Raw genomic sequence first — 15,938 nt, 5'->3', positions numbered from 1 at the left:
GGTTTAGGTGTTGGTCAGGATTTAATGAAATTGGCAAAAATAGCCACGCCGAAATCTTTGAAAAACTTTACATATATTTATTTTTTATTTTTTTTAAAAAAAGAGGAATATTTTTGAAATTTTGACAGGATTTTATATAAAATCCAAACAGATTGATGAAATTTAAAAAAAAATAAAAATTAAAAGATTGATACATTAAATTGATCGAGAGTTTTTGAAGTTTAAGGGACTAATTGCAAAAGCAGTAACAATTCAAGGGGGTTAGTGAAGTTTTCTCTATCTTTTCATCATCTTTCATAGTTAAAACATGCTAGATACGTTAAAAATATTATAGCATTTGAACAGAATACAATAGAATGCCACCTAAATTGATAAGAACTCCTAATTAATCATAATCATATTTTTTAAATAACTTAATCTTTATGTTAAATAACATAATTATAATGAGTTGAAATTTACTAAACATATCTCATGCTAATATTATCCCTAACAACCACTTTTCTTGCAGTCAACTCATTGCCATCCTTCCCTTCTCAGCATATCTCCTTTTCTTTTCTATGTAATTAAGAGAAAAAAAAAAAAAACGGTTTGGGCTTAACTGTACCTAGGTCTCAGCCTCACAAGTAGGACATCCAACTCTTATAGCATGCCATAAATAGGTAGCAGCCGAGTTCTCCTACTAAAATCAACACTCCCATTAATCCATCCTCTTTACTTCCTTCACCCATGGCCACCCTAGAAAAACAAACACGGAATCCTGATACCACCACCACCATCATCAATGGTTTTGTCGATGAGGACGAGCTATCTCCCATCGAGGAAGTTCGGCTAACTGTGTCCAACACCGACGATCCAACCCAACCGGTATGGACCTTCCGAATGTGGACCTTGGGCTTACTCTCATGTGCCCTCCTCTCCTTCCTTAACCAGTTTTTTGCATACCGGACTGAGCCCATCATCATAACCCAAATCACCGTCGTGGTGGCGACCCTCCCCATCGGCCGCTTCATGGCAGCCACCCTCCCCATAACCCAATTCAAAATACCAGGATTTGGATCAATGTTATTCTCTGTTAACCCGGGTCCCTTTAACATGAAAGAGCACGTACTCATTTCCATCTTTGCCAATGCTGGTTCTGCATTTGGAAATGGGCCAGCTTATGCTGTTTATATTGTTGATATAGTCAAAGCCTTTTATCATCGAAATATTTCCTTTTTGGCTGGTTGGCTTCTTATTATCACTACTCAGGTAATGGTGTCTTGACTTAGTAAAAAAGAAGAAGGTAATAATTTCCTTATAAATGGTTTTTATTCTATCTTTTTTTCTTTCATTTTTCACTTTGAAAAGTGTAGGAGCGGTAACTTGTAATTGTAATAGTTGGTTACTAGGATCATTCTCACTATTGAGACAAGAGTTACATGAATTTAAGAGACAAGAGTTACAATAGTTCTGTTTGGTAAACCCTTTCCCCACCCCCACTTTTCTCTAAAAACAATTCAACTTCAAACCATTCTAACTTTTTTTTTTTTTTTGAAGAATATTCATTTTTTTTTCCTAAGCTTTTACTGTAAAATCTCTATGCCTTACGAAGGACATACAAATTAATATTATTTATTGGGTATGGTTGATTTTACAGGTGTTAGGATATGGTTGGGCTGGGCTATTGAGGAACTACGTGGTGGACCCTGCCCATATGTGGTGGCCTGCCAGTCTTGTTCAGGTCTCACTTTTTCGGTATGTAAAATTTTTCTTGCCCCTGACCAAAATAAACTATCTACCAGACATTTTTTTTTTTTAAAAAAAAAAAGAAAAAAGTAAAGCTTTATAAATTGACAGGTGTGACACTTGAATATATCAAAACTACCATTTTTGTGGCAAAAATTCCACCTGTTAGCGTTGAACGTTAGAATGGATTGAGAAACCAAATTTGAAAAAACAAATTATGAAAATACTCTTACTTTGACCATTGAAAAATCAATTGGTAAATTTACTCTTTATAATTATTAATCAATAACTTCTTCCAGTTCAGCAGCCTCCAGCTTTGTATTGGTGGTCAATGTAGGAATGAGGGTTCAAACTTGTTAAATTACTAGATAACATGTTGACTATTTTAATTGAAATATGCGATAAATTATGAGACAATATTCGAATTTGAAACATTAGCTCTCATACCATATTAAATTATCACTTATCTTAAAAACTTAATCTGAAAGGAAATGATAAATTTAATAATTTAACTAATATATTAATAAAGCTCAATACTCAGGCAAGTGTGTCTATTAAAGTGACTTATTGACCATTTCGATCTTGTTACTCAGGAACTGAACCTCTTGCTTCAGTAAGAAGTGAGTGTTTGCTTCAAAAGCGAGTAGTTTGGAACGGTTGCTATTGTGTTGTGACTAGTTTAGCTTCATAGTATTTTTTATTCAAGTTGTTAAGTCTCTATAGGTGTTTCTACACCTAATGTCCTAAATCCATCTGGTTTGGAAGTCATTAGTCTAAAGTTCAATGCATGGGTCAATTAGAAAGCTTAAGGAAACTAGGCATTGCACAGTCCGCACGTTTGATAAAAAAAAAGAAAAGAAAAAAAAGTCTTTATTTTTGTTGTTGTCTATTGCTTTAGATGTTTCATCTAATGTGAATTCCAATAAATTTTGGGGTATTAAATCATGTATATAGGAATACTTTGAAGCCTCATGGTTGTGTGTTAGTTTACTTTACGCCAAAGCGGACTTGTGGCGTTACTCTAGTCAATTATAAGTAATTTGACCTATTTTGTATTTCCTAACTAATTAAAGTAATAGAAACTCACCCATTAATTGTAATATTACTCCTTTGCTTTCCCTCCTGGATAATCTGAAATATTATGCATCTTCCATACTCAGATTAGGCCCCTGTTGTAAACCCTTCAATAGATACTTGCCACAATCATATGCAAACTCCATTGTTAGACTCACAAAATTCCATAGAATTGGTCCTAAAATGCATAACCACTGAATTCCAAGCACCACATCACAACTAGCCGAAGGTAGAATGTAGATGTCCACTTGAAAAATAGAACCTTGCATCTTGATGTTCACATCTCTACTCTTTCCAAGACTAACTATTTCTTAACTATTGGCTACACGAACCTTAATAGCATCTTGCCCCTTAGATTGAGGGCCAATAATAACAGCAAGTTTAGCATCCAAAAAATTGAGGGTGCTACCTAAATCAATAAGGATTATCGCTTAATGATTCATTAAAAATCATACAATTCTCATAGTTTTAGGGGTTGGGGTTCTGATGATAGCATTTAGGGATATTTCAGGACCTTCTTCTAGTAACTTGTCTCTTAGATCATCCTCCTCTGAAGAAATGAGCTAGCTGATGCTCATCCTCCTCTTCAACCCTTTCAATGATGAAGAGTTTTGGGACCTCACACATATGTCCTTTGTTCCACTTAGCATCACATGAAGATTCCCTTCTCCACCCTTATAATGTCCACTCGCCATAGGAGCAGTATGGAAAGGTTTTGATTGTCCTTGTAATGTCATTTTTGTGCTAAAAAATTGCCTTTATTAGATCATATCTCAGCAGCTACTCCATTACTTGGAATGTGGAATTGATTTGCATTTCGCATAGGCCTAACACTTCTAGTGGTTAAAATGAGTTCTTCTTGAATTTTTGCTTGAGAGTATGCATCTGTCAAATTCTTAGGATGAAATATCCTAACAGGCAATCAAATATCATGCATCCTCAAGTCCTCCTAAATAAAAACTAAGTTTATGATTCTCTAGCAATCCATATACCCTATTGGCTAAAACCTCAAATTGGGATTTATAGTCCTCTAGCATAAGACCCTTTAATTTGGTCAATGTTTTTATAGGATCATCATAAGGCCCTTTACCAAATCTAGTTTGAACAGCCTTATGAAACTCACTCCAAGTTGTAAGGCCATTATTACTACATAATTTTTGAAACCAAACAAGGGATTTAACATAAGTGATCCTTTATTCTAGTTTGAATGGCCTTATTCTCGTTGTCTGCTGTCAACATTGCTTGTATTTTCCGTAAGTGATCTTCTTGCTTTTTCAACAACTCTTCCTGATTTGTTCTGATGTCTTCTTGCACAGTAGCCATCTCCAACTGTATTTTCGAGAAGCCAACTTGCAACTCACGAACTTGATCAACTTGTGTGATTTTCGTCATTATTGACCTTGTTCTCATCAATTGGACCGAGTCATACCACTTGTAATAGAACAACTATCTATTTCTGAGTTACAAAGGAAATGGAGGTATGTAAATGGGAAATGAATGGAATGTATGTGTCTTTATTAACAAACTAGGCAACTCGAGGAGCCTTTCCCTCCAAAGTTCATCATGAACATTACACAAATTCAATACTCTTCTCTCCTATGTTCATCTCACTTATACCTTTCTCACTCAATTGCTAGCTGAATCAGTTACAAGCTTAACTAACAAAATGCACGCTTTACTACATAAAACGCAAGATGCCCAAAACGCAATTGTTTCTTCATAAAATGCAGGCCTTCTAGAATCCTTATTGCTTCCAACTCTAATTTACTTTTGCCTCTATTGCCACTAGTTATTCTTCCCATCAACAATTTATCTTCTTCCCGTTACTTCCCTCACTCACTGAGCTTCTTATAACTTGCTACTCGTAAAATTAACTACTGGTTAAAATAATTGAGATCAATGTTACGATAGTGAATGTTTTGTCTTTAAAACATTGATTGTTTTATTTGTGTTATTTTCTTGTTGATTATATACATGAATATTTATGTCAATTAATGTTAATGGTACATTATGACTCTTTGCTTTGCATTGTTATTTGTTTCGAATTGAGATTTATATTATGAAATAGTTTGGTGATCACCAAAGTGACCAAACTAGAAAGATTAGTAGATTTCAAGTAGTATGTTTGAAATTTAAAACCCATATCCTAGGTATTAAGACAATAACATTGGAAATTTTTTTTAACAGTTTTTCTAATCACAAAAATATTTTGGATTGGCCCATAGGTGCACCACATTTCAAGTGATTGATAAACTGAGATAGGATAAGTAATGTGTATCCTTAATTAAGAGTTAGAATCGAATAACCAAATGTAACAAACCTATCGAATTATGGATTCATTATTAATTATTCCTAATAAGTGAAAGGGAATTACCATAACAATTAAATTTTTAGCATATCGCAATTTTCACCCAAATGTGAATTCAGGTAGTACTACTATTGTTTGTTAGAATAGTATTTTATGTTTGATAACTCAAAGCATTAACTTAGTGAGCATTTATTTAATTATAGTGTTAATTTTATTTCACTACATTCGTATGCCTAATCTATTTTGATTCTTAATGGAGCACATTTCTAAAACTTGTCTGAACAATTTCAATTTTACTTTGGTGTTTTGGATCTTGATTTGGCACTTCGAACCAAGGAACCGCAATACCGCATGCTATTACTAATTCAAGCAGTACGACAGAAAATACTATGTACAAGTCTTGATAGATTGAGCGCGAATCTACATAGCGAACAATATTAAGTCAACGCTTCCTAAATGTGACAGTACTAAAGAATTCTTTAAAATTGTGGAAGAACGTTTTCATCAACTAAAAAATCTCTTGTTGGGACATTGATGGTTGAAAATACCACCATGAAATTTGATGGTACACGTGGGATGCATGAGCATATCCTTGAAATGACAAATCTAGTTGTTAAATTAAATGCTCTTGGGATGAATTTGGTAGAGTTCTTTGTCGTGCAATTCATTTTGAACTCTGTTGCTTCTCAGTATGGGCCATTTTAAATTCATAACAACACTATTAATGATAAGTACTGGAATGCAAATGAATTGGCCAATACGCTTTTTCAAGAAGAGGAAATACTTAAGCAACAAGGATATTATTCAGTTCACCTTGTAAGTCAAGGGGCCAAAAAGAAATGGAAGAAGCCTAAAATAGACAAAAAGGTAAAGCCACATAAGGTTAGTGGGCCTCCTCAAGTAATTGAGGTTCATGAGAATGGACAAAACAACGACAAGTGTTGTTTCTGTAGAAAGTTTGGGCATATTAAAAAAGATTGTTACAAATGTGAGGCATGGTTCAAAAAGAAAGCTAAGCCTTCAGCTTGTGTATGTTTCGAATCAACTCTTATTAAAGTTCGTTCCAATGCTTGGTGGATTAACTCAGGTTCTTCCGAACCTATACTTATTGATTTTGGTGTGTGTGGATTTTATTAAGGAAAAACAAAACAATCACACGAAGAAATGTGCTACAAGTGGAGGACTTCTTGAAATTGTCCATACAAATGTTTGTGCAAATTTTGACTCACCATATTTTGGTAGAGAAAAGTATTTTACTACTTTTATTGATGACTTTTCACGTCAGTCTTATATCTACTTGTTGCGTGAAAAAATCTCAGCTAGTGAATGCCTTGGAGGTATACTTTAGTGAGGTTGAGAGATAATTAGATATAATTTTGGAAGGTATAATGGATCAAGTCAATGCCCTAGCCCATTTGTTAAACGCCAGGAAAAGCATGGCATTTGGGCACAATACACCATGCCAGGTATGCCCCAGCAAAATAGAGTAGCTGAAAGGCATAATCCTACTCTAATAGATATGGTTAGGAGTATTTTAAGTAATTTCTCTTTACCCATTTCATTGTGGATGGAAGCCCTTAAGATTGCTATATATTTATTGAAAAACGTTCCATCTAAGTAGTTCCAAAGTCTCATTTTGAACTTTGAATTGAAAGTAAACCAAGTTTGAGACACCTGCATATTTGGGGTTGTCCAACGGAGATTAGAATTTATAATCCACATGAAAAGAAATTGGATTCCATAACCATTAGTTGTTACTTTCTTAGTTATCCAGAAAAATCAAAAGGGTATAAACTTTATTGTCCTACATATAGTACCGAAATTGTTGAAACAAGTAACACCAAATTTCTTGAGAATGGAGAAATTAGTGAGTGATAAACCATGAAATGCGATTCAAGAAGTTAAGGTATAAGTCTCACTACCTATAACTTCTAAAGAAGTTGTTCCTAAAATTTTAGAATTGTTTGACAATGTCAAAAAACAAGTTAATGATCAATTGCTCCATAATGAGATTATCACAAATAAACCAATTATAAAAGAATCACAAGAAATAGCATTAAGGATGTCTCAAAGAGAACAAAGATCTACTATTTCAGATAATTATGTGGTTTATTTATAGGAATCTGATTTGATATAGGGCCAATTAAGGACCCGATTTCATTTTCACAAGCCATTGAAAGTAATGATTCGTTTAAATGGATTGATGCCATGAATGATGAGTTGAAATTAATGAACCAAATAAAGTCTGGGATCTCGTTGAATTGCCTGAAGGATATAAGATATCAGGTGTAAATGGGTCGCGCAACTCTCATTGCAATATCGAACAAGATAAAACCAGACTTGTGACTAAAGGTTTTACTCAGAAATGAGGCATTGATTATAAGAAGATCTTCTATCCTATATCCAAGAAGGATTCACTTAGAATCATTATGGCTTTGGTTGCTCATTATGATTTAGAGTTACACCAAATGGATGTGATAACTGCTTTTCTAAATAAGAGTTTAGAGTAGGAAGTCTATAGGGATCAACCTGAAGGCTTCTCAATAAAGGGAAAAATATAATGCATGATTTGTAAATTAAATAAGTCAATATATGGACTTAAACAAGCTTTTAGAAAATCGTGTCTTAAGTTTAATGATACTTTATACTTACTTTAGTTTTAAGGAAAATATTATTGATTGATGTATATACTTGAACGTTAGTGAGAGTAAGTTACTGTTTATGATTCTATGTATTGACGATATATTACTTGCAAGTAGTGATCTTGGTTTGTTGCACAAAACCAAAAAATTTCTATCTAAAAACTTTGAAATGCAAGAACAGATGAGGCAACCTATGTGATTAGGAATAGAAATATTCCAAGATTGATCATGTTGTTTGTTAGGGTTGTCTTAAAAACAATATATTGAAAGAGTTTTAGAGAGAGTTGGCAAGGAGATCTGTTAAGCTATTGTTACTTCAATTCAAAAATGGGATAAATTTAATCTCATGCAATGCCTACAAAAAGAATGGGGACGTAAACATATGAAAAGAATTCCTTATACTTCTTTTGTAGGAAACTTGATGTATGCACATACTCGTACTTGGCCGGACATTAGTTTTGCAGTTGGTAATTTGGGCCGATACCAAAGTAATCCTGGAATAGATCTTTGGAAAGCTGCAAAGAAAGTGATGAGATACTTGTGAGGAACAAAAGATTATATGCTCACTTTTAAGAAGTTTGATCATTTAGAGGTGATTGACTACTCTGATTTAGACTTTATTTAATATGTGGCATGCTTTGAGGCTACAGTTCATTTTATTATGGTTGTAGAACTTTATCTCAGGATTTGGAATTGTTGACACTATTGCCAAGCCGTTGAGAATTTATTGTGATAATCATGTAGCAGTGTTTTTCTCAAAAAACAACAAATATTCTAATGATGCTAAGCATATGGGGCTTAAATATTTTGTTGTTGAGTAGGAAGTTTAGAATCAACGAGTGTTTATAGAACATATTAATACGGAGCTCATGATTGTATATCCATTAACAAAAGGTTTACCACCAAAGACATTTAAGGAAAACCTTATCTGAATGGGTCTCAATTGTAACCCATAGTGCCCTTAATGTTTATGGATTGTGTATGTTTGCTTATGTTATTAGATACTTTTGAGATCTCATTAAATATGTTTATAATTTTTCCTGTTTTCCATTTTGTATGCACATATAAGATTGAATGAATGATAAAAGAAATAATATTTGACAGAAGACATTTTTGTTGAACCATTTTTTTAGACACTTCTCATTTATGAACCATGATTGAATAGGTTGCTAGCTAGCTAGTGTTGTGGTACATGGAAAAGACTATGTCACCTTTTTGATGTACAATAGCAATGACTCACACTAGCTAGTTGTTTGATTATGGTATTTATGTTGATCAAATTAAAGTAAGGATGGATTATATTTTTTGCGCACCTAATGTTAACCTTATTGAGTCTAAAATAGTATTAGGCATAAGGGTCAAGTAGGAGATTGTAAGAATTAATTTAATGTCCCCATGATATGACACATATGAAAATTTATTAGACTATTAATATTATAGGGTCATTTAATTCTTATCCTATTAAATTGTTAGTTAATTAAGAGAAGTGGTTTCCTATTAGTGAATGAACTCTTACTTTGATAGGAAGTGGAGTTATAAATGAATAAGGAAACCGGCACTCTCTCTCGCTAGCTATAAATATACACAATTTCCATTAGCTTAGCGTGACTTAAGAGAGTCAAGTGAGAGAAACCGTTTTATGGTGTTTATGCTTTTAGATCAAGATTTAAGAAGGTTTTGTTGCTATGAATTCTGGTATGTTCTTTTATTAGTTTATTGTGAAATCATGATAGTTAATATCTTGAAATTTATTGAATGTTATGGAGATTTATTTTACATCTTTTTCTCAAACTAGCTTGATTTATGAAAATTAAATAGTATTTTGAGTTGAAGTAGTACTATCGACATATTTTGATCGATATATGAAATATGCATGCAGGGCTTTGCATGAGAAGGAAGAGAAGCGCATGTCACGGGGAAAGTTCTTCCTAATTGCACTAATTTGCAGTTTTACATGGTACACGGTGCCAGGCTACTTCTTCTCAACACTGACAAACATCTCATGGGTCTGCTGGGCATTCTCCAAGTCAGTCACTGCCCAACAGATTGGCTCAGGCATGCAAGGACTTGGAGTAGGATCATTGACGCTCGACTGGGCGGCCGTGGCATCCTTCTTGTTCAGCCCCCTCATCAGCCCCTTCTTCTCCATTGTGAACATATTTGTAGGCTACGTATTAATAATCTACATCGCAATCCCTTTAGCATACTGGGGATTTGACATGTACAGTGCAACTAGATTTCCCATTTTATCTTCAAACTTGTTTACATCCCAAGGTCAGCAATACAACATATCAGCCATTGTCAATGACAAGTTTGAGTTAGATCTTGCAAAGTACGAGGAGCAAGGACCAATTCATTTAAGCATGTTTTTCGCTTTCACTTATGGCTTTGGCTTTGCCACCATTGCTGCCACCCTTACCCATGTGGCCTTCTTCAATGGAAGGTAATATTATACAAGTAAAAAATGTGACAGAAAAGTTTAGTTGATGAATGTCAAGATTGATTTGAGGTAGCATTTAATAATGCTTCGAGCTCTTTTAAACCTTTTTTTAATTTTTTTTTTCCTTTAGTCTTAACCAACTACTGTTATGCTGAAGTTTATACCTAAAATAATGTTCACATTTCGATAACAACTTAATGGACAGGGAAATTTATGAGCGATTTCGAGCTTCTTACAAGGGGAAGGAGGATATTCATACAAAATTGATGAGGAGATACAAAGACATACCTTCCTGGTGGTTTTACTTGTTGCTTGCTGTGACACTTGTAGTTTCGCTTATACTCTGCACCGTTTTGAATGATCAGATCCAGATGCCATGGTGGGGGCTCCTCTTTGCTTGTGCCATGGCCTTTATTTTCACCCTGCCAATCAGTATCATAACTGCCACGACAAACCAGGTTGTAGGGTTAAAATTTTGCTCATTTCCCCTTGTTTGCAGTAAAAGATTGATGTAATAAACTTGAACTTATTTTTTCATCTCCTTAATTATAATATCTTATCGACTTAACTAGTTACTTTTCCACTAATACAGACACCAGGGCTAAACATAATAACGGAGTACATGATGGGTCTCATATATCCAGGAAGACCAATAGCCAATGTAAGCTTCAAAGTTTATGGCTATATGAGCATGGCTCAAGCAGTCTCCTTCCTCAGTGATTTCAAGCTTGGACATTACATGAAGATTCCTCCAAAATCAATGTTCTTAGTTCAGGTAATCACTTCATAATTTGTTACTACTATATCAGTATAACAACTAAAACGAATTACGTATCCAAGTCAACGCATCAGTTTATGTTCATTTAGATAAGGGTTACAGAATTTAAGAGTATAAACGAGCCGATCCTGATAGGATATTAATTGTTCGGGATTGAATCGTTTTTGTTAGTTTGAAGCTCGAGTTCTACATGAGCCTAAATTTGGTGTGCGACCTCGGCTCGCTATGGAAAAATTATTGATCGAGCTTGAGCTTTATCATTTTGGTCGATCCCGAGCTCAAGTACTTTGCTCGAGCTTAGCCCGAATGGAAAAATTGAAATGTAAATGAAGGAAATTTGATACGTTTTGGAGTTTGAATAGTAAATGTATTAAAAGCTGGGTGTGTTACAACTAGCAAGGACAAGTGTATAATTTATAGCCAATTGTTCCAGTTGGATCTTATCTTCAACGGATAAGATCAACACTCTTATTTTGTATATAATTGTGTACAACAAGACTACATTTACAGCAAAGACAATAAAAATGGCGTGTTACAGCAAGGAGTCAAGGACAATAAAAGTTAGTAATTTTTTTTTTTCTTTTTTCCAAAAAATAAAAATAAAAAATTGTTAATCATGTGTATTATTATACTTAATCATGTATAAAAAAAAAATCACCTTTGTTTATATAATTAGATAATTATTAATAATTATACTTAATCATAGGATCATATATAGCTAGCTTATAAAATATGAATTTAAGCTATAATAATAATAATAATAATAATTAACTTATTGGCTTAACAAAAAAAAACAAAAACAAAATTAACTTATTGAACCAAGAAAAGATAAAAATATTAATTGGCTATAAATTATACTTAAATTATGAATTTAACTTATTAACATAATCAAGTTATTGAGTCGGAAAATAATAATAATATTAATTTGTCTATATATTATCAGCTAACTAAGTTATAAATATTAATCAAAATTATGTGCTTGTGCTTGTGTGAAATATTAATCAATCAATAAATATAAATATAATTATGCAATTATACTTATAGCTTAATTGTTTAATATTTATAACTTAATTTGTAATTATGTGAATTCATACTTATAATAATGTGAGTATCTGAACTCATACTTACAGCTTATTTTTTAATTTTATATTTACGAATTTTGATATAAAAATTCGTAATCTAGATATCTAATCATAATATAGATATTTTGATACTTATTCTATATACTTACATACTTAATATAGATATAACGATCTTGAGCAAAAAAATATTATCATTTGATATTGGATCTTAAATCATGTGATCTAATGATAATTTTTGTTATCCTTTTTTTTTTTTACTCTAATGAGAATACTTAAAATATGAATAACATGAATAAGTTTCAAAAGTGTCATTATATCATATGATTAATGTGAATTCATACTTACTAACTTACGTATGTAATCTATATGCCTAGTCATTGTATCTAAATATTACTAATAATTATTAAATACTTAAAATCTTAAATCAAACTTAATTAGTGTATTAGTGTATGAGTCTATGTATCTAAGTATAAATACTTAACCATCATATTAGTATAAATTTGTATAATTATATGGCATTATGAAGCTATAATTTATACTTATAACTTAATCTATAATTATATATGTATATATATATTTATGACTATGAATTATAAATTATATCATATTACTTGATTTATGAGATTATCTATGAATCTATGATAAGTATTATCATTTATCATTATGAGTCATAAATCATAATTATCATAATTCATAAACTATCTACTAATAATACTAATATCATATGATCATATCTAAGTATTATAATTTGATAACATATTAACATGATCTAACAATCCGTATGATCTTAATCTTGGATCACGTGATGTAATGATTACAAAATATCTAATGATAATACTTATAACACATAATAAAGCAATTGCATGTCATATGTTACAATGTTATATTATTATATGATCATATAGTCCTATTATATTACATGAATAATATGATTACGTATCTGGATTGTCCTTATATCATATTACTAATAATTAAGTATTGATATTATTTACTTTTACTATTTTATATACATATAACCAATTAATATATATTGATCAATAGTTATTTGTTATTTAATTTATGCCTACATATAGTATATTGTTTATTACTATACTATATTATAAAAACAAGTTATATATTAACAAATTAATATATATACACACATAGACACACACATACACGAGTCAAGCTTTAATAAACGAGTCGATCCTTATATGAGCAGGTTCATGAACTTTAATCGAGTCGAGCCAAGTTTATACGAGTTTATATCGTTTAATAATCGAGCCTAATTTCGTGTTCACGAGTAGCTCATTTAATAATCGATTCGAGCACGAGTTGAGTAATTTATTCGAACCGATCTGGAGTACGAGTAGCCCAACTCATTTACACCCCTATGATGTGTGTGTGTGTGTGTGTGTGTATTCTGTAGCCTTTATATATACAAGCTAATTATATACTAAACTCTGTTGCATTTGCATGTGTATGCCTACTAGTTCATAGGAACAATTGTTGCTGGAACTATCAACATTGGAGTAGCATGGTGGTTGCTAACTTCTATTCAGAACATATGCCAACCAGAACTCCTTCCTATCAACAGTCCCTGGAAATGCCCCAACGACCGAGTTTTCTTTGATGCATCTGTTATATGGGGTTTGGTTGGACCTAAACGGATCTTTGGAACTCTTGGAAGCTATGAGGCCATGAATTGGTTTTTCCTTATAGGTGGAATAGGGCCAGTTCTTGTTTGGCTACTACACAAAGCATTCCCCAAGCAATCTTGGATTCCACTCATTAACCTTCCAGTCCTCTTGGGAGCAGGAATGATGCCGCCGGCAACACCCTTGAACTATAATGCCTGGGTTATAGTTGGAACAATATTTAATTATTATGTATTCCGATATCGGAAGCAGTGGTGGCAAAGGTACAATTACATTCTTTCAGCAGCATTGGATGCTGGGGTGGCTTTCATGGGAGTACTGCTCTACTTTTCATTAGGCATGGAGGGAAAAAGTGTGACTTGGTGGGGCACAGGTGGTGAATACTGTGACTTAGCATCTTGTCCAACAGCAAAGGGCATAGTTGTTGATAATTGTCCAGTAGTGAAGTAATGCTTGTATTTTCTGTCATACACCATTTCTGATGCTGATAATTGTCCAGTGAAGTAGTGCATGCAAGAGTTAATTGGTCTGTAATTTTATTTAGGTTTTATTAATTAGTTAACTAGGTTATTAGTTTTAATTTATGTTTTATTTAAACTTCCAAAGTCAACGATATCTTTGTAACTCAATAAATGGATGTTGGCTTAGATTATGTAATGTAATTCAATAAATGGAGTTGCCTATGTTAGGTAAGTCAATAAATAGGCATTGCCTTATGATTTAGTCGTGAGTTTATTTATATGTGCTTTGTAGTTTTTATTCTAATGGAGGTAAGCTTGGATAGAATAAAATTATGAGAAAGCGATTTTCTTTCATTCTCTTTCTCTTATTCGCTCTTCTCTCTTTCTCCCTAGCTTCTTCTCTCTAGTGTGCCCGAAACCGATTGTGTTTTGGGAACTTATTTACCAACACTTAATTGGTAAGCGTATAATCCTTGACGCTTAAGGGTTCATTTGGGTTTACGATTTTAAAAGTGCGTTTTAAAAATAGAGATTAAAATGTGTGATTTGAAAAAGTGATTTTTAAAAACGCAGTTAAGCGTTTGGAAAAATTGCAAGTTAGCTTTTTTCCATTTTTTCAAAAAAACACCCCCTTACCTGCGATTTGAAAAAGCAGTTTTCTGTGTTTTCAAATCACAATTTTTTAAAAACACAATTCCCAAACAGTTCATTTTCTATGATTTGGTTTAAAATTCTACTTTTTATTTACAAAATCGCAATCCTAAACACACCCTAAGTAAGCGCCAATAATTATGAACGCCTAATTAGCAACAAATATTAAATCGAGTGAAAGTTCGAGTACTTAAGTAAGCATTGACAATTATATTGCTTAACTAAGCGGCTGTGGTTATGGGTGCATAAGTGTAATGAGCAGGAAAAACAAAGATTTAAATAAAATAAGATGGATTAGTGTCGTAAAATCACACTTAAAAGTTTGGTGTGGAAAAAGTTAGTTTTTGAGGGTTTTGTCCATTTTTGTCGCAAAGCCATCATGATGAACTTAATTGGTCTGGTAGGGATTTTGAAGTTTCTGTAAGGTTTCGTCAAAAGCTGTCATGTAGCCGTCATGACGAAGTTTAATCCGAGAAGACTTTGGTGCTTAGTGTGAGATTTTAAGTCAGTATATGGACCATCCTTGTCAACCTAACATAAATGCAAGCCGATACTTCGTTATCTCAAGTTTGCTCTTGGCCAAGGATATTTTAATCCTTCTACTTCTGATTTTCAGCTCAAAGCTTTTCATGATAATTAATGACTACACAAGATGTGTGAATAGTCGAAGATCTAATACTGGTTTTTATTGGTGATTCTCTTATTTCATAGACATCTAAGAAGCATCCTATTGTATCTCGCTTGTCTGCGGAGGCTAAGTATCGCTCCATGACCTCTACTTCTTGAGAGCTCACTTGTCTTTTCTCCCTTCTTAGAGATTTTCATGTTCTTCATCCTCAACTGACTCTTTTTTTTGTGATAGTAAAGTATCCTTCTACATTGCTGCTAATCTCGTTTTTCATGAGAGAACAAAATACTTAGAAATAGATTGTCATGTTATCTAGGAAAAAAATCCAAAAAGGTCTCATGTGCACCATGTATATCATTTCGGGTTAAATACAATTCACCCCCCCAAAGTTGTCACCCATTTTCAATTCGGCTACCAAAGTTTAAAAATTTGCAATGTGTCCCCCTTAAGTTTCAAAAATTTTCAATTTAGCCATTCTGTCTAGTTTGATCGTCAAACCAAACAGAATTTTG

General features: G+C 32.8%; 1 protein-coding gene across 1 annotated transcript; it reads left to right on the top strand.

Annotated features, from left to right (window-relative positions):
- The first annotated feature begins 726 nt into the window (after positions 1-726).
- LOC133881213 (oligopeptide transporter 4-like) lies at positions 727-14,136 on the top strand. The gene is made up of 6 exons (XM_062320153.1): positions 727-1,248; positions 1,637-1,734; positions 9,629-10,192; positions 10,395-10,647; positions 10,782-10,964; positions 13,522-14,136. The coding sequence occupies exons 1-6, from the start codon at positions 727-729 to the stop codon at positions 14,134-14,136; spliced, it is 2,235 nt and encodes a 744-aa protein (XP_062176137.1).
- Positions 14,137-15,938: the final 1,802 nt, after the last annotated feature.

Source organism: Alnus glutinosa, chromosome 11 (assembly GCF_958979055.1).
Source record: "Alnus glutinosa chromosome 11, dhAlnGlut1.1, whole genome shotgun sequence".
Taxonomy (NCBI): Eukaryota; Viridiplantae; Streptophyta; class Magnoliopsida; order Fagales; family Betulaceae; genus Alnus; species Alnus glutinosa.
The sequence above is the reverse complement of the archived record's forward strand: the minus strand, read 5'-3'. Positions and strand labels throughout refer to the sequence as shown.

Bases quoted from the DNA above. Each gene is read 5' to 3' on its own strand.
- LOC133881213 (XM_062320153.1), top strand. From the start codon at position 727: ATGGCCACCCTAGAAAAACAAACACGGAATCCTGATACCACCACCACC. The intron at 1,735-9,628 runs GTATGTAAAATT...ATATGCATGCAG, and splicing joins GTTCAGGTCTCACTTTTTCG to GGCTTTGCATGAGAAGGAAG. The intron at 10,965-13,521 runs GTAATCACTTCA...TATGCCTACTAG, and splicing joins AATCAATGTTCTTAGTTCAG to TTCATAGGAACAATTGTTGC.